The sequence below is a fragment of the Cygnus olor genome, chromosome 34, assembly GCF_009769625.2.
Source record: "Cygnus olor isolate bCygOlo1 chromosome 34, bCygOlo1.pri.v2, whole genome shotgun sequence".
Classification (NCBI taxonomy): Eukaryota; Metazoa; Chordata; class Aves; order Anseriformes; family Anatidae; genus Cygnus; species Cygnus olor.
The window spans coordinates 422805-448370 of NC_054091.1; the positions used below are offsets into that span (position 1 = coordinate 422805).

Genomic DNA, 25566 nt, shown 5'->3' on the forward strand with positions numbered 1-25566 from the left:
TAACAGATAGGAAACTTAGAATATCATTAATAAATGACAATCACAAATCTCAGAAAACGGTGTAAAATGAGAATAAAATACTGTTCTAACACATTGTAAGAAAAACTTTGAGTCCTGTTAGGACTTTGGGTCCACTATTAAGATGAAGAAGCACGTATCCAAAGAGTTTCTGCAGGGCATCCTTGAGCTCCTGGTTCCTCATGCTATAGATGAGAGGGTTCACTGCTGGAGGCACCACTGAGTACAGAACTGACACAACCAGGTCCAGGGATGGGGAGGAGATGGAGGGGGGCTTCAGGTAGGCAACTGTGGCAGTGCTGACCATCAGGGAGACCACGGCCAGGTGAGGGAGGCACGTGGAAAAGGCTTTGTGTCGTCCCTGCTCAGAGGGGATCCTCAGCACTGCCCTGAAGATCTTCACATAGGACACCACAATGAAAACAAAACAACCAAATGCTAAACAGAGACTAACTACAATAAGCCCAAACTCCCTGAGGAAGGATGTTGAGCAGGAGAGCTTGAGGATCTGAGGAAGTTCACAGAAGAACTGATCGAGATCATTGCCTTGGCAGAGGGGCAGGGAAAATGTACTGGCCGTGTGCAGGACAGCATTGAGAAAGCCACTGCCCCAGGCAGCTGCTGCCATCTGGGCACAAGCTCTGCTGCCGAGGAAGCTCCTGTAGTGCAGGGGCTTGCAGATGGCAACGTAGCGGTCGTAGGCCATGACAGTAAGAGTATAATACCCTGCTGATATGAAGAAGAGAAAGAAAAAGACCTGTGCAGCACATCCTTGATAGGAGATGGCCCTGGTGTCCCAGAGGGAATTGGCCATGGCTTTGGGGAGAGTGATGGAGATGGATCCCAGGTCGAGGAGGGCGAGGTTGAGGAGGAAGAAGTACATGGGGGTGTGGAGGCGGTGGTCGCAGGCTACAGCGGTGAGGATGAGGCTGTTGCCCAGGAGGGCAGCCAGGTAGATGCCCAGGAAGAGCGCGAAGTGCAGGAGCTGCAGCTCCTGCGTGTCTGCGAATGCCAGCAGGAGGAACTCACTCACAGAGCTGATGTTGGCCATTTGCTGACATTAAACACAGCTGTCTGTTGAAGAGGAGAATGCATAACAAAGTTACAAGAGGCTTCAATGAGGAAAACCTATTCCATGTCTTAGAACACCCCCCAGACAATCCTCTCTCTTTTCAGGAGAACCTGTATGAATCTCATTTCTTCCATATTGATTTCTCAGTGCAATGCTCCAGGAGTCTCAGTCTCCTGTACAATACTGAGAACACATTACCATCAAACTTGCCTCCCCTGCAATGCAGCAATCGGAAAGCACAGAACCAAAAAAAGCCTTCTCCTTCAGATAAACCAAGCCTCAGTCTTCTTCTTGAAATGCCCCCTCATAATGCCATTCTCTAAAGCACTGCAGAAACAGAGAGACACATCCTGACAGATGCTATCACCCATCGGATGTGCCAGCTGTAGAAGACTCCTCTGGCAATCCCACCTGCATCACCCTGCTGCCAGAGACTCACTGTGTCAAGAGCCTGCAGATCTGTCCTGCCACACACTGCCCTCTGTTTGTGCGCTCCTCACTGCCTCCAAGCCCGCTCTCCTTCTCTCCTCTCCCTGTGCCACCTGCGGTCAGAGCCCCCAGCCCTGCTGCGCTGTGCAGAGGAGCTGCTCCTGGGCAGATCTGTCTCTCTGCAGTGCTGCCCGCTTGCCAGGAGCTCCCGTTGGGCCCAGGAGCCCGGCCCAGCTCAGCAGCACAGCACGCGACCGTGGCATCGCTTTCTCTGTGCCATTGGGCTCCCTCAAGGTGTCCCCAAGGCCTCAGGGCTGACAGCTCCTGAAGGCAGCAGGGTCTCTGCTGGGGTGTGGTGTCTGAAGCAGGCTGAAGTTATCACCAACTGCTCCTCTCTGAAGATGGGAGAAACGGATTTTAGAAGTGTGATTTGTGCTGTTGGACTCTGGTTGTCAAACGTTGTGCTTTAACCTGTCAGGCACCTCAGCACCACACAGATACTAGCTCACACCCACCCCCCAAAAAATAATGGGTTGAAATAAAGACAATTTAAAAGGACAGAAATTTAAGAGGGAGTTAAAACAATAACAATACTAATAATAAATAATAATAAAAATATTTTTATTATTATTATATGTATAAAGCTAGTGATGCACAGTGCAATTGCTCATCACACACTGTCCGATGCCAAACCTTTCCCCAAGCAGGGGTCCCCCTGAATCTGGCCAGCCTGGACTAGGATCTCCTGTGGAGGTCCCTTGAGCTTACTTTGGTTTAGGGCAATACAAGTTTTCAGAAGGATTAGGACTATTTCTTCCCTTTCTCAAATACTTTTTCTGCTGTGTTGCCCCATGTGATGATGACATCAATGTACTGGAGGTGTTCAGAAGCTTCCCCCTCTTCCAGGGCAGTCTGGATCAGCCCATGACAAATGGCAGGGCTGTGTTTCTACCCCTGGTGCAGTCCATTGCAGGTGGACAGGATGCCCCTCCAACTGGAAGCTGAGTGTGGCTTTCACACGGCTGCCAAGGGATGGATTAGTAATCGCGGCATAGCACTTAGCTGCCTTTGACTCCAGTTCATACTGAATGAAGTTCTAGCATGCCCAGCACAGCAGCACTCAGCAGTCGTGTGATTTCATTCAGGCACAGAAGTCCACCATTATCTTCCACTCACCATTAGAATTTTGTACTGTCCATATAGGACTACTAAAGGTTGAGCAAGCGTTGCTGATCACTCCTTGGCTCTCCAGTCAATGAAACAGCTCATAGATGGGAATCAGGGAGTCTTTATTTAATTTATTAAAATTAAATAATTATAATACTATTATATATATAGGGTTAGGGTTAGGGTTAGGGTTAGGGTTATGTTATAATAATATTAAATAATTATTAAAATAAAATAAAATAAATTAATAAATAAAATAATTAATCTTCCAGTACTTAAAGAGGACCTACAGGAAAGCTGGGGAGACAGTCTTTGTCAGGGAGTGTAGTGATAGGACAAGGAGTAATGACCTTAAACTAAAAGAGCGTAGGTTTAAACTAGGTATATGGAAGAAATTCTTTACTCTGAGGATGGTGAGGCACTGGAACAGGTTGCCTGGAAAAGCTGTGAATGTTCCATCCTTGGAAATGTTCAAGGACAGGTTGGAACGAGTTTTGAGCAACCAGGTCTGGTAGGAGGTGTCCCTGCCCATGGCAGGGTGGTTGGAGTAAGATGATCTTTAAGGTCTCTTGCAACCCAAACCATTCTATGATTCTATGATCCCATGTTTCTATGATTATCCATGACACTGCTTCCATGTCCAGAGGCAAACATGACCTGTGCTCCTGAACCTTTAACTATTCGCCCCAAAGCCCTAAAGTCGCTTTTGGTTGCTCTCAGACTTCTCCTTGCTACTTCATCATTACCAGCCAGAAAAAGCAGTAGCCGGTAGTAGTCAGAGGGCTGTACCAGACGAGTGACTTTCCTGGTAATGTCTCTCACCCAAGCCCCAGGGAGGCAGCAGACTTCCCTGGGGGTTGGGTCTGGATGGCATATCAGGCCCTCTGTCCCTTTCAGAAGGGAGTCCCCCATGACGATAACCCTTCTTTCTTTCTTGACAGAAGATGTAGTGATGCGGGGGGTCGGTAGTCTTGCCTTAGGCACCCCTTCCAACCAGGAAGCTTTCGTCTACATCGTTGTTTTGACTGTCAAATTCTAGAGACTCACACCTGTTACATAAGGGTAGTCGGGAAGGTGAGGTGGGCAGGGACAGGGCTTGTCTACCAACCACCTCGAGCAGAAACCTGCTTCCACTCCCCTCCTTGGCCTAGGTCCCCTCCTACTACCTGGTGTGATAGGGAAACCTTTGTTTCTTGTGTGGTGGCTGGCTCATGAGTCTGCCTCAGGGTGGGTAGAGTAGGCTTCCACCAGTCAGTTTCCCTCTCTGACTCCCTGATGCTCCTCAGCCTACTCACCTCCTCCCGAAGCTCCACTACCAGGCTGAGCAATTCTTCAACCTGGGCACACCTCCCACAGGCATACCCACCGCTGCTGCTGTTAGACACTGTTGTGGTTTAACCCGGTAGGCAGCTAAACACCACACAGCCGTTTGCTCCCCATCCCCCCTCCCTCTCCGGGATGGGGGAGAGAAACGGGAAAGTGAAGTCTGTGAGTTGAGATAAAGACAATTTATTAAGACAGGGAAATAGTAATAACAATATAACAATAATAATAATAATAATAATAATAATGTGTACGAAATAAGTGATGCACAGTGCAACTGCTCACCACCCGCTGACCGATGCCCAGCCTATCCTTGAGCAGCCGGCCCCCCACCCCGGCTAACCACCCCTATATGTTGTTTAGCATGACGTCAGATGGTATGGAATACCCTTTTGGCCAGTTTGGGTCAGCCGTCCTGGGTCTGTCCCCTCCCAGCTCCTGGTGCACCCCCAGCCTGCCCGCTGGCAGGACAGAGCGAGAAGCTGAAAAGTCCTTGGCTTGGTGTAAGCACTGCTCTGCAACAACCAAAACATCAGTGTGTTATCAACATTATTCTCATCCTAAATCCCAAACACAGCACCCTACCAGCTACTAGGAGGAAAATTAACTCTATCTTAGCCAAAACCAGGGCAGGCTGTTATGGGCTTTACACCGACAATGATGGCAGTATCATAGAAAACAGTGACACTAGTGAGGAGAGAGGAGCAGGTGGATAAGGCCTTGGGCATGCCAACACAGGCTTCACACACATGAAAACCACATGAGAAGGAAGAGAAAAATTGGATCCAAAATGCAGATTATGAAGGCAAAGACCATGAGAATCACCGTGGCACTGCAGGAGAGCTCCAGCAAGGGGAAAAATCACAGAAGGGGTCTACAACATTGGGACCACAGAACTGTAGCTGGGAAAAGAATTAAATGGTTTCTGTGCATGAGAGAAATCCCTTGTGTTAAGGTACAGCTGCCTTCTAGAGTCACACCTTCCACTTTCGAGCCTTGCAGAGAACAGGGATGGCATACAGCCCAGGACTGACCGTAGGACATGGCCCCAGCAGGAAGCACTCAGTTCATGCAGAAGGTGCAGCTGATAGTGCTGCACCCTCTGTGAGCAAAGGGGGTGCTCTCCCCAGTCAGGAAGCTGGCCAGCATCTGGCACAGGGTGGTGGAGCCGTACAAGGTCTGCAAGGAGGACAAGTCTCCCAGAGGAAGAAGGCCATGGGCATCTGCAGATGTTTGCTTGTAGGCACCAGCACAATGATGAGGGTGTTCCACATCCCAGTCACCATGCTGGTCATGCAAAAGAGGAAGAAGAAATTTGTCTATGGGTAGAGGATCTTCCGGATGAACAGCTGGGGAAACTCAACAAATAGTGTCTTAGTGTCCCACTCCCCTTTCTTCACGGAAACCCTTTTAGAGCATTCTGATCCCCCATCTCTTGTTAGGACACCAATAAGCAAGATGTTTCTTTCTCAGTTCCTAAAAGAAATGGTGAAGGGTGTTCGACTGGTTAAAATGATCCCTGCCTGCCATGGCTGAGGTATGCTACCGCACCATGGAAAAGGAAAGGGTTAAGGGAGGGAATCATTTGTACTGTTGTTAGAAAACCACACGCTCCAGCACAAATCACACTTCTAAAATGCTTTTCTCCCATGTTCAGAGAGGAGCAGTTGGTGATGCCTTCAGTCTGCTTCAAACACCACACCCCAGGAGAGACCCTGCTGCCTTCAGGAGCTGTCAGCCCTGAGGCCTTGGGGACACCTTGAGGGAGCCCAATGGCACAGAGAAAGCGATGCCACGGTCGCGTGCTGTGCTGCTGAGCTGGGCCGGGCTCCTGCAGACTCTTGACACCGTGAGTCTCTGGCAGAAGGGCAATGCAGGTGCAGTTGCCAGAGGGGTCTTCTATGGCTGGCACATCCAATGGCTGATAGCATCTGTCAGGATGGTTCTCTCTGTTTCTGAAGTGCTTTAGAGAATGGCATTATGAGGGGGTATTTCAAGAGGAAGATCGAGGCTTGGTTTATCTGAAGGGTAAGGCTTTTTCTGCAGTCTGTGCTTTCAGATTCCTGCAGTGGAGGGGAGCCAGATTTCATGTTAATGGATTGTCAGTATTGTACAGGAGACTGAGACTCCTGGAGCATTGCACTGAGAAATCAGAATGTCAGTGATGGAATTTGTAAAGTACCTTCCCTCGTCTCACGGACTGCACCAACATCGTATTTTCATCCTTTTACCCAGCTAGGTTTTATCCTAGCTGATTTTTAGGAGCTACAAACCCCCTGATACCCCCTGTCTTTGGGAGGTGTCTGCAGGCCAAAGCAGAGCACAAAGCATTTGCAATGAGCAGGAGCTGCCTTCTCTGCAGGCAGAGCTGTAGCAGAGGAGGGTCTGCTGAGTGTCCATCTATCCCTCCCTGGCCTTGCCTCCTCTGGCAGCAGCATGCTGGCATTCCTCCTGGCTTCTCCACCTGGCCGTGCTGCTGCTGGTCTTGTTCCCAGGCTGGCTGGAGATGGGGGTTTCACATGCCCATGGAGTGAGCCCTCGTTGTGCTTGGGGGAAGGGGAGTACGGGGAGAGGGTGAGGGGTCTGGAGATGTGCACTTTGAGCCTGGATTCCTCTGCTCTCAGCAGTGTCCTGGTTCTTTTCAGGTGAGGATGTGAATGTCATTGTCATACAGCTGAAAGAGATGCCAGCAGAAGAGACCAGCCTTGATGGACAGACTGGCATTCCCCTCTGAAGGATATGCTGAACTAAAGGGAGTGTCCCTTTCTCTGAGGATCCAGGTTTCACTTGGAGTGCAGCAGGAAGGAAAATATACAAAAAAGAAAAGCCTGCAGCCCTGCTTCCTTTCAGGTGAATCGGGAGCAAAAATGTGGATAATCACATATCAGGAATGAACTGAATCTGGCATTACCCTTTGCCCGTCTTTATCTGTTGCTATACAGCAGGACTGCCTCCTGCATTACTAAAGCAGTGTCCTCTGCTCCCAGGGACACCCTCAGGCAGAACTGGACAGAACTCACGAAGGGGACCTCCATATGTGTGCATGAATTACTCCTTGTCAGATAATTCTGTTGTATTTTCTTACTGCGTTTTTCCTCCTTGGGCAAGACCCCATGAACCACACCAGCAAATGCCCAACATCAGCTCTGTGAGCGAGTTCCTCCTGCTGGCATTCGCAGACACGCGGGAGCTGCAGCTCCTGCACTTCGCGCTCTTCCTGGGCATCTACCTGGCTGCCCTCCTGGGCAACGGCCTCATCCTCACCGCCATAGCCTGCGACCACCACCTCCACATCCCCATGTACTTCTTCCTCCTCAACCTCGCCCTCCTCGACCTGGGCTGCATCTCCACCACTCTGCCCAAAGCCATGGCCAATTCCCTCTGGGACACCAGGGCCATCTCCTATCAAGGATGTGCTACACAGGTCTTCTTTCTATTCTTCTTGGTTGGAGCAGAGTATTCCCTTCTCACTGTCATGGCCTATGACCGCTATGTTGCCATCTGCAAGCCCCTGCACTACGGGAGCCTCCTGGGCAGCAGAGCTTGTGCCCAGATGGCAGCAGCTGCGTGGGGCAGTGGCTTTCTCATTGCTGTCCTGCACACGGCCAATACATTTTCAGTGCCCCTCTGCCAAGGCAATGCTGTGGACCAGTTCTTCTGTGAAATCCCCCAAATCCTCAAGCTCTCCTGCTCAAATGCCTACCTCAGGGAAGTTGGGGCTCTTCTGGTTAGTGCCTGTTTAGGTGTTGGTTGTTTTGTTTTCATTGTGTTGTCCTATGTGCAGATCTTCAGGGCTGTGCTGAGGATGCCCTCTGAGCAGGGCCGGCACAAAGCCTTTTCCACGTGCCTCCCTCACCTGGCCGTGGTCTCCCTGTATCTCAGTACCACCATGTTTGCCTATCTGAAGCCCCCTTACATCTCCTTCCCAGCTCTAAATCTGATGGTGTCATTTCTGTACTCGGTGGTGCCTCCAGCAGTGAACCCCATCATCTACAGTATGAGGAATAAGGAGCTCAAGGAGGCACTGAGGATGTTATTGCGATATTCGTTATTTCAGTGAGGAACCCATCTTCTGCATGTGATTCCCTGAAATATACCTGGATAAAGCAGAAACATCTTTGTTCATATATTTCAAAAATTGTTCTTCCTTTTCAATTTTATTCCAATATGTTAAATATTTTTTTATAATTTTATTTTATAAAATTAAGATATTTTTCTTCCTCTAACTTCTTCTACCTTTTCTTCTAACCCAAAGGCCTCATGTAGAGGTGCTGCTAAGCTCTTTGTAACTAACTAAATAAAGGAATCAGCAGGTAGTCAATTTCTGTGGATCTCATTTCTCTTAAATTCTTCTCAGGTACAGCAGTGGTTGTGGGATGAAGAGCCCTGCTGCAACGTGGTGGAAGAGCCCTGGTGTCCTTTGGGGCTGCCTTTTTCTGCCCTGGCAGGCACTCCCTCCCTGCAGCCTTTGAGTTAGGGTCGCCACTTTCTTGGACCCATGAACACTGACAGCAGCAGAACATGGTCGTTTTGGTGCTGGTCACTCCTCTCTTCCATACTGTTGTCTTGTAGCACCACTGAATCAGAACTGGCCTTCCAGCTAGCACCCCTAGAAGTATGGCTTTCAAAAGTGAGGTGGAGGAAGCATTGAGGAAGCAGCCTGATCTGATGTGAAAGTTCTCCCTGCTCAGAGCAGATCTTGGCACTGGAAACCTCCAGAGGTCCCTTCTGACTCTAATCCTGAAGGAAAGAAGGGTCAGTAGAGGGAGGCAGGGGGAGGAAACACTGCTGTGGGTTGAGGTATTGCTGACATGTGTAATCCCTGCTCCACATTGTCCTCAGGGTTACATCATGAATGAGTTCATCCTCAAAAGATCCTCTGGCCCATGAGCACCTGGTGTCCAGCCGGTTTGGAGATACTGCAGAGAAGTTCTCAGAAACACTGCCAGGCACTGCAGAGTGACAGATTTATTGAGACTGGAGGGGACCTGCAAAGCCCATCTAGCCCTTCCCCACTAGCCAAGCATGGACACATAAACAAGGCAGCCCAGGCCCATTTCCAGTTGGGCTTTGGGTATCTCCAGTGATGGGGACTTGCCCACTTCTGGGGAAACATGATCCAGTGCTTGGTATTGCTCACAGTAAAAGTGTTTTCCTGTGTGGAATTCCCATGTCTTGTCCTGTCACTGGGCACTGCTGAGATTGTCAGAGGAAAAGATCTGATAGTGAACCCATGTCCCATAGCCACTTCATAGCAGAAGACAGAGATGGGGTTGAGGGACTCAATGTTTCCTCTGTATTAGTCTGTACCAAAAAGTTCTCCTAGACCTCTGTATTCAGCAAAAGAGTTCAAGGATGAGAAGAGAATGTACTGAGAGGAAAGCCATGAAAAGCCACCAGGACAAGGGCCATTTTCTGCCCCTGCAGGGGACTGACCCTGGGCAAGGCCCAGCTTGGGAAGCAGCCCTGTCGGATGTTCTTGGTGGGCAGTGAGCTGGGAATAAGGCAGCTGTGTGCCCTGGCAGCACAGGAGGGAAGGCTGAGGGGCACCTCACCACAGACTGCCAGGACCTGCAGGGATGTCAGGAAGAGCCCAGGACCAGGTTCTGCCCTGTGGTGTGCAGGGAGAGGGCAAAGCCACGGGGTGTGGGGCGAAGCAGGAGCTGTTCGGCCTGCAGAGCAGGAAAAGCTTTGCCTCCCAGCTCAGGGCTCGTCTGCAGCAAGGCGGCCACAAGCCCTGCCTGCCCTCCTTCTGCCACACTCCGTGTCGTGGCTGCAGCAGAGGGGACCCCCAGCCAGCCCCTGCACGGGGCTCTGCCACCCGCCTCGCCCCGGCCCTCTCCAGCACCCTCCTTGCTGCTCTCTGATGCACACCAGGACCTCCCTGTGTGTGCCGGCCAGCACATCTGCTGAGGGCCAGTGCAGCTGCTGCAGGGGCAGGGAGCTCAGCATGGCCCTTGCAGCCCCCTGCCCTGGGCCTGCCTCTTCCCCTGCCCTCGGCCCCGGCCTTGTCTCTGCTGGCAGGAGCGCTCTTGGCTTGCGCTTCCTGGCCTCCCCTCGCCTGCACACAGCTGCTGCCCACTCAGGCTGCTGGCACAAACGTGTCCTCGCAAGCAGCACCACTGATTGAGATGCTTCTCCTGGCCTCCCCGACCCCACTGCCTTGACTGTTTGTCTCTGCTAAGCCCCACCTCCTGCACCGAATTGCATCCCTTGGCTGTCAGCTCCCTCTCCCCTGTCCTGTGGGATGACAGTGCTATGGTGGGACGTGTTTCCAGTGGGCCATCCACCAGACACAGTAATGAATGCTATGAGCAGGACTAGAGACGTCCTGCTTCCAGCCAGGGGGAGGCGGGGAGGAAAGGGACGATAGGGTTTACTGGACTGTGTATATTTAATGGCCTGGCACATCAGACCCACAAATTTATCAGGCTCTACTGGACACCGGTGCACAGTGTACCCTAATGCCATCAAGCTATAAAGAGGTAGAACCCACCTGTATTTCTGGAGTGACAGGGGGATCCCAAGAGCTAACTCTATTGGAGCCTGAAGTGAGTCTAACTGGGAAGGAATGGTGAAAGCACCCCATTGGGACTGGCCTGGAGGCTATGTGCATCCTCAGCATAGACTACTTCAGGAGAGGGTACTTCAAAGTTCCAAGAGGGCACCAGTGGGGCTTTGGCATAGCTGCCTTGGAGATGGAGGACATTAAACAGTTGTCTACCTTGCTTGGTCTTCCACAGAATCCTTCTGTTGGTGGTTTGCTGAGGGTTGAAGAACAGCAGGTGCCAATGGCTACCACGCTGGCACACCTGAGGCAGCGTCGTGCTAACCGAGACTCCCTAATTGCCATCCATGAGCTGGTTCATTGACTGGAGAGCCAATGTGTAGATGTAGAACTTAGTAGCGTGGTTTAGTGATGGACTTGTCAGTACTAAGTTGCATGACCTGGCTTACGTGTCCCAGAGTAGTGTAAGACACAATGCAATTCTTTTTGCCTTCTGCATCTATAGCACAGGAAGTATGACTTTGCCCTACTCTATCGACCGGACAGGTCTTTTCACATTACTCAGTTTAGTTTTCTGTGGCTGGAAGGGGACGATTTCCCAAAAGAGGCTAAGCTCATGGGTACAGCTACAGCCACTTGAAGATATATTTTCTTTACTTTCATCCTGAGTTTTCAACAGAAGACCCAAGAGAGACCATGGATGTCCAGGTGTCTACTAAGATTCAAGCTGAATTTCTCAGGTTCCAATGGTCATTTCAACTTTTATTTTATTTCATTTCATTTCATTTTATTTTATTTTATTTTATTTTATTTTAATTTTCCCAAGGAACCCAGGACTTATCTTAGAAAGGGTTTCATGTGCTGGGCTGGGCTGCAGTTACAGGGACAAAGACCACTGCTGGCAGTGGAGGTGTCAGACCTCCAGACTCTGCTTTTCCTCCCGATGAAGGTCTCCAAAGAAGTCACCCTGGATCAATAGCAATAGGAGAATGATGCTCAAAGCTGAAATGCAGCAAAATTCAGCCTTTAAAACAAGAAAAGATTTGTATTAGATGCTTTTTGAAATCTTCCTTAACTACATCATGCAAGCTCTGCAATCAGCTGTACAAGCTGTGAAGACTTGAAGAAAACTGTGGAAGAGACGTTAGGAGTTTCTGCATTTTAATGAGTTCCGTGGTGTATTTTGGTGCTCAGTCTATGAAGCTCAGGTGCTGAGAGAAGAATGATGTAACCGCTTGAGCAAGTAAAGTCAGGAGGAAAAGTTGAAGTGACTTGGAGTATTAATGGGCCCCACTGAGGGCTGTTACTAACAAAGCCTCCCCAGGGATGCATTAAGGCAGATAATTGGAGGCCATGACTACAGACAGGCAAAGCTCTGTGCTGAGAAAAGTCTTGGTTGGTTTTGGTGAAGCAGAAGAGCCAAGGCCTGACCCCAGCCACTGGGAGGGGAGATCCTGCACCCCCACATCTGGCTCAAAGCTCTTCCTGGGGGTCTGTGGGATGCAGTGGGCAGTGTGATGCCACGAGAAGAACAGTGGTATGCCACCTCCGAGCTGCTGGACAGGGTTGAAAGGAATCAATGAGGCCCCATCGCAGTGCGTATAACATATCTCCTCATAAGCTCTAGCCAAGGGGACAAAAACTTCAGGGCTATTGGGTCCTTCCCTTCTTACCAGCACGCTCTGCTTTCTCCTCTGCAGGCTTTCCTATGCTATCCCACCCTTTGACCTATTTCCTTGAAGTCTGCAGACACCCATCTCTGTTCACCACCTTGCTTTTACCCCTTGCTTTCACCCATGTTTCGTCAACCCTCACCAGCTGTTCCTTGAAACACAAAGCCAGGGTCTGATCAGAGGGTGACCTCTGGCACCACAGCACGACCCTTTGAGGGACATTTCTTCCTCCTCGTGGCCAACGCATAACTTCCAAGGTACACTTTGTGGAAGTTTTTCTCTCCTGCTCTTTCCTACTACCAAACAAAGTTCCATCAGGGTGGAAACCACTCCTGAAGTAGGCATCCCAACCCATCAGCCTTCTTGCGGCCTGTCAGCCAACCAGACAGAAGTCACCTCACCAGCATCTTCCAAGAAATGGGCCTGCTGCTGGCCTTGCAGCTTCTTGGCTAGACACACCCAAGCCTTGTGCCTCCTGCTGTCCAGTCATGGACTCAAGCAGAAGGGACAGGACAACCCATGTCCAGGCCTTCTTTCTGCCTAGGTCCTCCTGGGTATGTAGGCAGAGGGGATCCCACAGTCAGCATGCCAACCAGGTGCCTTCTGCTGGCCTTCCAGGGCCACTGGCAGATGTCAGCCAAAAAGTACAGATCCCAGGGAGAAGTCAAGGGTGACCTGTCAGCTACCTAAGATAGAAGTGACCTCACAGTCTCTTTCCGTGACATGTTCCTGCTGCTGCCCTATGAACTGCAGAGACAGAAGTGACCTCACAGTCACTGCCCCAGTCACATTCCTCCTGCTGGGGCAGGAGATCCTGAGGCAGAGCTGAGCCGATCAGAGTATTCCCACTCATCTCCTCCTTGTGGCCCACAAGCTGATCAGATCCATGGCCCCTCACATTCATCTTTGAATGCCATGTGTCTGCACAGCAATCTCAAATTTCTGCCCTGCCCCAAAGGGCCAAGTGCATAAAGTAAAGTGTTAGGAGAGGGGTTGAAAGTGAGGAGGTTAATGCACAGGAACAGGGGCTTTGGGTGTTAGTTGTTCATGTATAGGATTAGGGACTAGGGCTTACCTTTCTGAGTTAGAGATTAAGGAAAATTTAGTGGAAGTGTTTGATGTTCTGTTTAAGGTGTGACATCTGTGGTTAGGGTATGGACAAGCTTTGTGGTTTAGGGTTTTGTTTAGGTCTGTTAAGAAGATGTCCAGGGTTAAACAGAGCATTTCAATGCTAGTATTAAGGGCAGGGATCAAGGTAAGCATGAGAGAAAGCATAAGGGAAAGAGGCTATGGGCTGAGTTTTGGCTTCAAGGGATACTTTGAGGTCTGGCATTAGAGTAGTGTATTCCTCTCAGGGTGTGGAGTAGCATTTAGGTTTAGGGATTAAGGTTACTGGTTGAGACATGGGAAGGGCCTCACATGAATATTTGAAGTTAGTGTTAGAGCAGCATTAACATTACCTGAACTCTTTTCCACTTCAAAATCATTAATTTCTGCTGCCCTAGGTCCTCTTCCCTCCCCTAAATCTCACATTGCTCCTAGCCAGGGTTTAGCTGACCTGCCCATAGCAGTAATCTTGTTGGGATCAGCTTTCTGATGGCTTTCATGATCTCAGAGTGTCTGTCTCACCTCTGTTGGCTACTCCATTCCTAAAACAGAAGTGTCACCTAAGGCAAAATGGAAGAGGACACAAACATGTCTAGGAGCACCTTGCACAATGTGCCCAGTAGCTCTGCACCACCACAAAAGTGAGCTTCTTGCTCTTAAGTTTTGGTTCCAGAATGGCTCCTATGGATTCAAGCTAACTTTTCCCAGGCCCTCATGCATGCTTCAGTTTCCCCCAGGGATCATGGAGGCACTGGCTGACTCTGTGTAGAAAACTGAAAGCAGCTGTGGAGGATGACTTTAGGCCAAAGTTGAAATCTCTGACATGACAGCCAGAGGTGCTGCTCTGCAGAGAGAGGGGGCTGTGGTGCCTGGGGCATGGGGGCACTTTGCAGGACTGTGCTGGGCAGGCTAGGAGGCAGACCCAGCTCATGGGGTCACTGCCATTGCCCCAGCGTTGCAACAAATCACTCGCCAGACTCCTTTGCTGGGGCTGCTGCGTGCCCTGGGGCTGCAGAGCTCTCTTCAGCCTGCTCACACTAGATTGAGCACTTGAGCTCTGGTCAGTCCACCTTGGACATAACATGGTGCTCAGCAGTAAATACTGGGGTCATCTTTCCAAGACAAGGTAGCAGTTTCTCAGAGACTGGCAGCACAGCGGTCTGCTTGTGGGAATTGATGAGTTACTAAATATTCATCATGTCTGGGGTTGGAATTTCTCTTTCTTTAATTTTTCTTTTCCTTTCCCTTCCTTATGTGTCTATCTCTCTGTGAGTTTTTATGTTCTTTCCCTTCTCTCTCTAGATGTGTTTCCTCCTCTCCCTCTAGAGGAGGAGGAAGCAGGCAGCTCATGCATGTGTAGTTGCTGGTTGGGGTGAGCAAGGAGGAGGCTGGCAGTGGTGCAAGGAAATGGAGGTCTGTAAACCTGCAGGAGCCCTGGTCTCTTGCCTGGGAGATCCCCAGCACACAGTGCCTGTGCCCCACAGGGCCAGCCCCGCTCCCCAGGCCAGCACAAGAGGCCTGGCCCAGGCACAGAGCTGCCTGCCCCAAGCAGGTGCCTGCAAAAAGAGCTTTCCCTTTCTCCTTTACCTATCGGTGCAGGCACAGAAATGCTGCCCTACTCTTCCCCAGGGCCATCCCTGCTCCCAGAGAGCCTTGCCCAGGGCAGTGTGTCTGTGATGGCCTGGCTGGCTGTTGCTGCTTCCCTCCCCGTGCTCCCTGCAGGGCCCCAGCTGGCGGTGCTGCTGTGCAGAGCCAGGGGCTGTTGTGCCCTGGGACCCCGGGGGTCTCCCCCCTGCCCGTGCTGCTCAGGGTGGGCAGCAGACCCAATTCCATGGGAATCTCTGCTGCTGAGCCCCTTTCCATCTGCCCTGATGGCTCAGCAGCACAGGACAGTGCTTGGCAGGGCCATGGGGTGTCTCGAAGGGCACAAAGGACAAGCGAGTACTGCACCAGACCTCACCCACAGCACTTCAAAATGGTTATCCTCAATTAATCTGCAGTCTTATGGGCCTTTGCCTGCTGGCTCTTCACCACCTCTTCTGGCATTGCAGAGCCCTCCTTTAGCCCATGGACTCCTCAGATTTGCCTTTTCCTTTACCAGACCCTTCTTTGGATGGTCACTCATTTTATGAGGTTCTAATCACTGCCCACTGAGCACATTGTCCCTGCAGATCCCCTGACATCTCCTGGAAGCTTCAGATTCCTCTCCAGGCTGGCATTGGCCATCTACCCCACTTCAGGGGACAGTGTTGTCTGTTTGGGCATGTGCTGCCACAAAAGGAGTTCTTGGCCCAGCCCTTGGTTCCTCACAGACCGTGCTGGGACTTTCAGCCCGTGTCCTTCACTCCATGAAGAACCCAAAAAAATCAGAAGAGCAGGGAGCAACCCCTTGGCTCTATTCCTGATAACACATTTGGAAGAGGTGTCCAGGCTTCTGGATTTGCCCTGAGCAGCCCCTTTTGTTATTTTGGTGCTAGCAGGGAGGCCAGCTGTGACCCAGGGCTGCACAGTGCCCGCTGCAGCCTGCAGGGACAGGGATGTCACTGTAGGGACAACAGGACTGTCACCAAGGTACATGAGATCTCACGGATTATCCAAATACAAGAAGCACAATGAGGAAGCCAAAATAGAGCAGCAGTAAAAAGACCAGGTCCTGCTGCTGGCCATGGCCATGGCTCCAGGGAAGCAGCAGCCCCGACCCAAAGGCAGCAGAGAGGCAGAGCCCAGTGGGCAGTGAGGGGCAGCCCCGAGGGCCAGCAGGGCTGCTCCTCCATGTGGCAGCTGGACTCTTGGCTCCGAGCCCCTCCTGCATGCTGGGGCAGCTCTCCAAGCTGCAGAGGAGATGGGAAGAGAGGGATACTGAGACCAATCAGGTTCTGACAGCTTCTCAATTGTCATTATCTACAAGGCAAGAATGGTTCTACAGGTACATGAGACATTCATGTGAAAAAAAAAAAAAAAAAAAGAATAATTAAGAGATATGAAAATAAAAATACCATTATTAAATGAAAATCTAAAGATGCAGTATAATATATAATAAAAGAATTATGACAAAAGACTATCCTAACAATTTTATAGAAAAACAGTGAGTTCTGATTGGATTGTGGGCTTCAATATTACTGATGAAGAAGCATGTATCCAAAGAGTATCCTCACTGCGTCCTTGAGCTCCTGGTTCCTCATGCTGTAGATGAGGGGGTTCAGAGCTGCAGGAAAGACTGAGTACACAACTGCCACCACCAGATCCAGGGACGGGGAGGAGATGGAGGGGGGTTTCAGGTAGGAAAACGTGCCAGTACTGAGAAACAGGGAGACCACAGCCAGGTGAGGGAGGCACGTGGAAAAGGCTTTGTGCCGGCCTTGCTCAGAGGGGATCCTGAGCACTGCCCTGAAGATCTGCACATAGGAGAAAACGATGAAAACAAAACAAAGAAAGACTAAAGAAACACTAACTACAATAAGCCCAACCTCCCTGAGGAATGACTTTGAGCAGGAGAGCTTGAGGATGTGGGGTATTTCACAGAAGAACTGGTCCACAGCATTGCCTTGGCAGAGGGGCACTGAAAATGTATTGGCCGTGTGCAGGACAGTATACAGAAAGCCACTGCTCCAGGCAGCTGCTGCCATCTGGGCACAAGCTCTGCTGCCCAGGAGGGTCCTGTAGTGCAGGGGCTTGCAGATGGCAACGTAGCGGTCATAGCCCATGATGGTGAGAAGGAAATACTCTGCTGATATGAAGAAGAGAAAGAAAAAGACCTGGGCAGCACACCCTTGATAGGAGATGGCCCTGGTGTTCCTGATGGCATTGGCCATGGCTTTGGGGAGAGTGGTGGAGATGCATCCCAGGTCGAGGAGGGCGAGGTTGAAGAGGAAGAAGTACATGGGGGTGTGGAGGCGGTGGTTGCAGGCTACAGCTGTGAGGATGAGGCCGTTGCCCAGGAGGGCAGCCAGGTAGATGCCCAGGAAGAGCGCGAAGTGCAGGAGCTGCAGCTCCCGCGTGTCTGCGAATGCCAGGAGGAGGAACTCGGTGATGGAGGTGCTGTTGGGCATTTGATGAGTTTGGATACAGTTGTCTGTTGAAGAGGAGAAGGCAGAATGAACAGATTCCTCAGAGGAAAACCTATTGCAAGACTTAGAGCACCCCCAGCCTGAGCCTCTCTCTTTGCAAAGAACCTTTCTGCAGCTCTCTTGAGCTGTGGCTTGTGCTGGCTGAGAGTGGCACTGGGAGCTGGGGCTGCTGTGGGCTCCAGAGGAGTCCTTCCTGCTGTGCAGCTGGAGGAAAGCAGGAACATGGGGGAAACTCAAGTTCAGTCTATGAGTTTTGCAGTGTTGTTGCAACAACAGATCTGAATACAGAGCAGAGCAGAGCTGCAGGGATTTTGTTTGCTTTCTTTTTGTTTGCTTTTCTTATCCCAGTTGCCACATAATGCTTAAGAGAGGCGTTGGATTGTTGAACTGCCTGACATTTCCTGTGCGTTCCTGGTGAAATCTTGTGGGTGCTAGGAGGCAAAGGGACTGTCCCTTGGTGAAGACTGAGCAGAGAAGATATTCCCACCAGACCTGTTCTCAGCTGCCCTGTGTCACCCCTCTGTGAGCCACAGGACCATCCCACTGAGGTGTTTCCCTGAGAAGAAACTGGAGACAGCTGAGAACAGAGAAGCCCCAGTCCCAGTGCAGCTGGACAACACCCTCACCTTGTCTCTGGGCACTTGATCAGGATCTCAGCACTTCCCTCCTAGCCAGTGGTGCAGAGGCCTCACTCCAGCTGCCCACAGACAGCCATCCAGCACCACGGACATGGCCTTTGCATGGAGGTGCCTTCTTCTTGGGCCACCTGGATAACACAAGGATGCCATGAGAGAGCGGCATTAGCTGGAGAACAGCCTGCAGCCCAGGAGTATGCCCCACAGACAGAGCTGGATTTCCACAAGCTGGGGTGTCCCAGAATTGCAGCTGCAACCCCTGCAATGTCTGGAGGATGCCTGGCCACTCCGCTCTTGGCTGACCAAGGGCAGCTAGGTTAGGGCACTCCATGTGGCTTCTGCCAGACTTCCTCACCTCGCAGTGCAATCCAGCAGGACTCTCAAAGCCTACTGCATTGCCCACTACCCTCCCAGAAACAAGACCCAGAAGGAGACCCTTCCAGGACGTGCAGCTGCATGGCCCTGCAGCCAGAGACTTACCGTGTCAAGGGCTGTGCAGATTTCTCCTGCAATCAGCTCTCAGCATCCTCCCACTCCCAACTGCCTCCAAGCCCTCTCTCCTTCTCTCCTCTCTGCGTCTCTGCTGCGATCAGAGCCCCCAGCCCTGCTGCGCTGTGCAGAGGAGCTGCTCCTGGGCAGAGCTGTCTCTCTGCACCAGGGCCCTCTTGCCAGGAGCTCTCTCTGTCCCAGGAGCCCGGCCCAGCTCAGCAGCAGAGGCCCAGCGCAAGGCATTGGAATCACCCCTCTGGTGGCTTTGGTGATGAGCCCACGAACCTCAGGCACTGAGAGACAATTGAAGAAATCTCTCAAGAAGTCCAAGTCAGATGCAAGTTTCCTGCAGTGTCCCCCTGAGGGCCAGGACTGACACAGCCTCCCTTGGAGCCCATTAGAGCAGAACATTGGAGGCAATGAGGACAAGTAGACAAAGGCAACGTGAAGGTGACACTGATGTGTAGGAAAACTGGATGTGTTTCACCAAAGAAAAGGACCAGGCCTTGTCCCCTGGCACCCTGGAAGGGGGATCTGTTTCTGTCACACATTGCTCAGGGCTCTTCCTGGGGCAGTAGGAGATGGGGATGTGCATTGCCAAGTGCAGGAAAATTGTATGACCCCTGCCTGGTTCAAAGGTGGGCAAGGTGTCAATTAGGCTCTGGTGCTTTAGTGATTAGCTGTCTCCTCATAGGCTTTAGTGGCAGAGACAACAGCCATAGCCATGGACCCAAATATCTCATATATACAGCTGTCTATGAAGCCAGCCTGGTTCCTGGTGAGCAGGCACCACTGCTCTATGGCATCGCTCGTGGTGCCCAGGCCCTCCTCCTCCTGGGCACTGCTCACTCAGCATTGTCCCCGTCTGCCCTGATGTGTGGGGTTACTCTTCCTCTGGTACAGGACTAGGCTCTTCTCCTTGTAAATGTCAAGAGGTTTCTGTAGGAGAACTCCTGGGATTTCTCAAGGTTCTCCCTGACCGACACTCCATTCTGTCAGCTGTTAATATCTGCAGGCGGATGGCTCACCTTGACTGTGCTGTCTATTATAAGATAACTGCACCAACAATTGCAGGACTATTTGGACAATACAGGATTTAGTGGAATAAAACTGCAGCACAGTATCACAGAATGATAGGGGATGGAATTCCACTGGATTCTACCTTTTCTCTGCTTCCTTCTCATGCATGCTGTCATTTTGTTTGGAACCGTACCCTAAATGTTGTGAGGCTGTGCAGGGACAAAATTAGAAGGTCGAAAGACCAACTGGAGCCCGATTTATTTATTAAAGATAAATAAAAAATAAAATATTTTTAAATTCATAAAATAAAAAAAAGAGGATAAATGGGAATCTTCATCCTCTATTGGTTGTGGGGGGAAACATAGGTAAAAGTGATGAGGAAAATGCTGAGGTTTTTATTGCTTCCTTTGCCTCAGTCTCCAGCAGCAAGAACAGTTGTTCCCCTGGTACTCAGATTCCTGAACTGGTAGATAGGGACAGTGAGTGGAATGAAGCTCTCATAATCCATAAGGAAATATTTAGAGACATGCTACTCCACGAAGATATATGCAAGTCTACAGGGGCCAGATGGGATCCACCCAAGGGTACTGAGGGAGCTGGCCGAAGCACTCACTGAGCGGCTTTCCATCACTGATCAGCAGTCCTGCCTATAAGGGGAGGTCCCAGTCAACTGGTGACCAGCAAATGTGACGGCCATCTACAAGAAGGGCCAGAAGGAGGATCTTTGAACTGCAGGCCTGTCAGTCTGACCTTGGTGCCAGGGAAGCTCATGAAGGGGAAGCAGATTATCTTGAGCACCATCACACAACATTTACAGGACAACCAGGAGATCAGACCCAGTCAGCATGAGGGAAAGTAGTCAGCATGAATAGATGAGGTAAAGTCTGTGGATATGGCCTACCTAGACTTCAATAAGTCTTTTGAGGCCATTTCCCACACTCCAGGAGAAACTGGTTACTCGAGGCCTAGATGGATGTACGCTTCATTGGGTTAAAAACTGGCTGGGTGGCCAGGTCCAAAGAGTCATGGTAAGTGGAGCTAAATGCAGTTGGAGGCTGGTCACTACTGGTGTCCCCCAGGGCCCAGTACTGGGGCCAGTTTTCTTCAATATCTTCATCAATGATCTGGACGAGGGGATTGAGTGCACCCTCAGTAAGTTTGCAGATGACACCAAATTCAGAGCGAGTGTTGATCTGCTCGAGGGTAGGAGGGCTCGGCAGAGGGATCTGTATAGGCTGGACCCATGGGCTGAGTCTTGCACTTGGGGCACAACAGCCCCATCCATGCTGGGGAAAGAGTGGCTGGACAGCTGTCCGGCAGAAAGGGCCCTAGGGATATTGGTGGATAGTCGGCTGAATATGAGCCAGCAGTTTGCTCAGGTAGCCAAGAAGGCCAACAGCACCCTGGCTTGTACCAGGAATACTGTGGTCAGCAGGACTAGGAAAGTGATTGTCCCTTTGTTCTTGGCCCTGGTGAGGCCACACCTCAAGTACTGCTTTTAGCTCTCAGGCCCCCAGCACAAGAAGGACATGGATCTATTAGAATGAGTCCAGAGGAGGGCCAATGGGACGATCAAAGGGTTGGAGCATCTCTCCTATGTAGACAGGCTGAGGGAGTTGGGGTTGTTCGGCCTGGAGAAGAGAAGGCTCTGTGGAGACCTTACAGTGGCCTTCCAGTACCTAAACGGGACTACAGAAAAGCTGGGGAGGGACTCTTCATCAAATAGTGTAGTGATAAGAATAGGGGTAATGCTTTTAAACTGAAAAAGGGTAGATTTAGATTAGATATTAGAAAGAATAGGTTGGAATTATATGATCTTTAAGGTCTTTTCCTACCCAGACCATTCTGTGATTCTGTAAATATGAAACACAGCACCATAGCAGCTATTAAGAAGAAAAATTATCGCAGCCAAAACTAGGACAATATCCCCCGCTTATTCCATACATTCTACGTCATGCTCAGGTCCGACACTTTCCAATTAATCACTACCACCTTTTCTGTCTTTTGAGATACATAAAAAAATATCATGTCCTTAGTCTATTGGTGTCTATAATAATAGTAATAATAATAATAATTCCTCTTGTGTCCTATGAAACAGCCTTTATCTCAACCCATGAACTTTTACTTTTTTTTTTTTTCTCCCAGTTCTCTCCTCCATCCCATTGGATGAATAGCTTAGGCATCTGAGCAAGAGAGCTTGAGAATCTGGGGGATTTCACAGAAGAACTGGTCCACAGCATTACCTTGGCAGAGGGGCAGTGAAAATATGTTGGCAGTGTGCAGGACAGCATTGAGAAAGCCACTGCCCCAGGCAACTGCTGCCATCTTCACAGAATCACACAGAGAATCACAGAATGTTAGGGATTGGAAGGGACCTTGAAAGATCATCAACTCCAATCCCCCTGACGGAGCAGGAACGCCTAGATCAGTTCACACAGGCATGTGCCCAGGTGGGTTTTGAATGTCTCCAGAGAAGGAGGCTCCACAACCCCCCTGGGCAGCCAGTTCCAGTGCTCTGTCACCCTCACTGTAAAAAAGTTCCATCTCATATTTAAGTGGAACCTCTTATCTTCTAGCTTGCACCCACTGTCACTTGTCCTATCATTAGATGTCACTGAGAAGAGCCCCTGGTTCCGTCCTCCTGACACTCACCCTTTACATATTTATAAGCATTAATAAAGTCACCCCTCAGTCTCCTCTTCTCCAAACTAAAGAGACCCAGCTCTCTGAGCCTTTCCTCATAAGGGAGATGCTCCACTCCCTTAATCATCCTCCTGGCTCTGCACTGGACTCTCTCAAGCAGTTCCCTGTCTTTGAACTGAGGGGCCCCGAACTGGACACAATATTCCAGATGCGGTCTCACCAGGGCAGAGTAGAGGGGGAGGAGAATCTCTCTTGACCTACTAACCACAGTTGTTCTGATACACCCCAGGAGGCCATTGGCCTTCTTGGCCACAAGGGCAGTGTTAGCTCATGGTCATCCTGCTGTCCACCAGGACCCTCGGGTCCCTTTACCCTTCGCTGCTCTCCAGCAGGGCAGTCCCCAGCTTCCACTGGTGTCTGGAGTTGTTCTTGCCCAGATGCAGGACTCTACACTTGCCCTCATTACATTTCATTAAATTTCTCCCCACCCAACTCTCCAGTCTGTCTAGGTGTCACTGGATGGCAGCACAGCCTTGTGGCACGTCAGCCGCTCCTCCCAGTTTAGTGTCAGCAGCAAACTTGCTGACAATGCGCTCCATTTCCTCATCCAAGTTGTTGATGAATATATTGAATAGTACTGGTCACAGTACCAACCTTGAAGGACTCCAGTAGATACAGGCCTCCAGCTAGACTCCATCCCATTAACCACAACTGTCTGGCTTCTTCCCTTCAGCCAGTTCACAGTCCACCTCACCACCTGATCGTCCGGAACACACTTCCTCAGTTTAGCTGCGAGGATGCTGTGGGAGACGGTGTCAAAGGCTTTACTGAAGTCAAGATAAACCACGTCCACTGCTTTACCATCATCTGTCCACCCAGTTATATCCTCATAAAAGGCTATCAGGCTGGTCAAGCGTGACTTCCCCTTGGTGAAGCCATGTTAACTGCCTGTTGACAGCTGTTCGTTTGAGGAGGGGGAATGAAAGAGCAGTGTGGCAGAGTTCAGCTGTCCATCAATGTGAAACTACCAAACTGTTCAGCTCTGTTATTGGCACCAGCTATGAAAGGAGAGGAAAACTTTCTGTCCGTATATTGGGGAGATTCTGTTTTAGTACAGAAAAGCAAAGTGAGAGGCAGTGCTGACATATAGGTAGAAAAAAAAAATAAAAAATGCATAGAGCAGTTTCATAACTGAATGGACACTGTATAAATCAAAACCATTTTTCTAGGAAACTAATGAACAGAAGAGATAATGAAGATAAAAGTAACAATAATGATAATGAAACAAGTATCCAGGAAATCACTTTTGGAGAAAGAGGAGAAATTTATCAATATTCAGAAACATCCGTGAAGCTACTTTTCTAACAGCACCTCTGAGCTCTTTCTTTCTTATGCTGTAGATGAGGGGGTTCACTACTGGAGGCACCACCGAGTACAGAACTGCCACCACCAGATCCAGGGATGGGGAGGAGAGGGAGGGGGGCTTCACGTAGCCAAATATGACAGTGCTGAGAAACAGGGAGACCACAAACAGGTGAGGAAGGCATGTGGAGAAGGTTTTGTGCTGGCCCTGCTCAGAGGGCATCCTCAGCACTGCCATGAAGATCTGCACATAGGACAGCATGATGAAAACAAAACAGCCAAACCCCAAAAAAGCACTGAACATGAGAAATCCAACTTCCCTGAGATAGGAGTCTCTGCAGGAGAGCTTAAGGATCTGGGGAACTTCACAGAAGAACTGATCCACAGCATTGCCTTGGCAGAGGGGCAGGGAAAACGTATTGGCCGTGTGCAGCAGAGCATAGAAAACCCCACTGCCCCAGGCAGCTGCTGCCATCTGGGCACAAGCTCTGCTGCCCAGGAGGCTCCCGTAGTGCAGGGGCTTGCAGATGGCAATGTAGCGATCGTAGGACATGATGGTGAGAAGGAAATACTCTGCTGAAAACAAAAAGAAGAAGAAAAAGACCTGTGCAGCACATCCTGTGTAGGAGATGGCCCTGGTGTCCCAGAGGGAATTGGCCATGGCTTTGGGCAGAGTGGTGGAGATGCATCCCAGGTCGAGGAGGGCGAGGTTGAAGAGGAAGAAGTACATGGGTGTGTGGAGGTGGTGGTCGCAGGCTACGGCTGTGAGGATGAGGCCGTTGCCCAGGAGGGCAGCCAGGTAGATGCCCAGGAAGAGCCCGAAGTGCAGGAGCTGCAGCTCCCGCGTGTCTGTGAATGCCAGGAGGAGGAACCCGGTGATGGAGCTGCTGTTGGACATCTAATCTTCCTGGACAAAGGGAACTACACAAGGAAGAGAAGATGGTGATAAACTAGGAGAGACAACTCTGAGGAAAATCTACCCCAGTTCTCATCGAAGCCCCCCTACAGTTACTTTCCCCTTTCTGAGACCTTACTTGAGATCTGGTTGGTGATGGCTTGAGGGTGCCTCTGGGAGCAGTGGTCTGTGCTGTGGGCACTGGAGGAATCAGACTTGCCCTACAGCTCTAGGTAAATAAGAACAAGTTGTTTTCTCTGCTTTAATCTCTCTCTGATCTGTGGAGCATTAAAACTGTCAGTACTCTTGACTGCAGAAAAGTGTTTGTGGTTTAGTTTCTTCCAGCTGCCTATGTCACACTCAGAAGCATTTTTTTTGAGGGAAGAAAAACCCTGGCATTTGTAAGGTATTCCATGTGAGATCTTGTGAGTCCCAGGAGGCAAAGGAACTATCCTTACTACAGTGAGGACATCCAGTCTTTCCATTTGTCTTGGTCCCAGCCACAGTCCTCGAGGTCTTGGTCTAGTTGCCCAATTACTGTGGCCTCAGGAACTCCCTGGACAGAGATTCAGCTGCTGTTGGATATTTGATCCTCCTGCGAATGGGGATCTGCTGCCTCTGAATAGGGAGGCCTGTCCAAGGAGGAAAAAGAGTTAAAATGCTATGGTAGACCTCTGTAAGGAAAACCTACTCCATTTCTTGTAGTAACCTGAAAAAAATTGCCTCTTCACTTTCGGGAAGACTGGTCCTCTGTTAGATCTCAAATTGGTGCTTCAGGAGTCAAGGGACTCTGCAGGAGATGGTCCTGCCGTAGAGCAGTATACAAATGGAACACGGGGTGCTCTCAGACAAACTGTGCTTGGCAAAACTAGGAGTTTGTCAGCATTCTTTCTCAAAATTCACCCAACTGCAGAGCAAGGATTTTTGCAAAACGTTTTGCTCTGTTTCTTTATACTTGTCCCCGCACACCTGAGAAGTGTATATAAGGCATACATCCTTGGCACTTGTACTGCCCACCAAGGGAAATCTTGGGGATCCTGCAAGGCAAAGGGACTGTCCGTCAGGGCAGAGTGAGGACAGCAGTTGTTTCCATCCATCCTGGTCTCAGCTGCCCTGTGCAGGCACCTCTGGAGGACGCTCACACTCAGCTGTTTCCCT

General features: G+C 50.3%; 4 protein-coding genes across 4 annotated transcripts; 1 reads left to right on the forward strand and 3 right to left on the reverse strand.

Moving 5' to 3' along the window:
- Window positions 1–85: 85 nt before the first annotated feature.
- LOC121062729 (olfactory receptor 14A16-like) lies at window positions 86–1161 on the reverse strand. Its single transcript, XM_040542899.1, has one exon. It carries the CDS (start codon window positions 1067–1069, stop codon window positions 86–88), a length of 984 nt encoding a protein of 327 aa, XP_040398833.1. The 5' UTR covers window positions 1070–1161.
- A 5978-nt stretch (window positions 1162–7139) lies between these two features.
- LOC121062730 (olfactory receptor 14C36-like) lies at window positions 7140–8069 on the forward strand. The gene has a single exon (XM_040542900.1). The coding sequence runs from the start codon at window positions 7140–7142 to the stop codon at window positions 8067–8069; it is 930 nt and encodes a 309-aa protein (XP_040398834.1).
- An 8344-nt stretch (window positions 8070–16413) lies between these two features.
- LOC121062747 (olfactory receptor 14A16-like) lies at window positions 16414–17354 on the reverse strand. The gene has a single exon (XM_040542941.1). It carries the CDS (start codon window positions 17344–17346, stop codon window positions 16414–16416), a length of 933 nt encoding a protein of 310 aa, XP_040398875.1. The 5' UTR covers window positions 17347–17354.
- Window positions 17355–22656: 5302 nt separating this feature from the next.
- Window positions 22657–24210, reverse strand: LOC121062731 (olfactory receptor 14A16-like; the record flags this gene model as incomplete). Its single annotated transcript, XM_040542901.1, has 2 exons — window positions 22657–23076; window positions 23509–24210. Coding segments are annotated over 2 exons (1122 nt in total), but the record flags the coding sequence as incomplete, so codon positions are not given.
- Between the last annotated feature and the right edge of the window lie 1356 nt (window positions 24211–25566).

Bases quoted from the DNA above. Each gene is read 5' to 3' on its own strand.
- LOC121062729 (XM_040542899.1), bottom strand. From the start codon at position 1,069: ATGGCCAACATCAGCTCTGTGAGTGAGTTCCTCCTGCTGGCATTCGCA.
- LOC121062730 (XM_040542900.1), top strand. From the start codon at position 7,140: ATGCCCAACATCAGCTCTGTGAGCGAGTTCCTCCTGCTGGCATTCGCA.
- LOC121062747 (XM_040542941.1), bottom strand. From the start codon at position 17,346: ATGCCCAACAGCACCTCCATCACCGAGTTCCTCCTCCTGGCATTCGCA.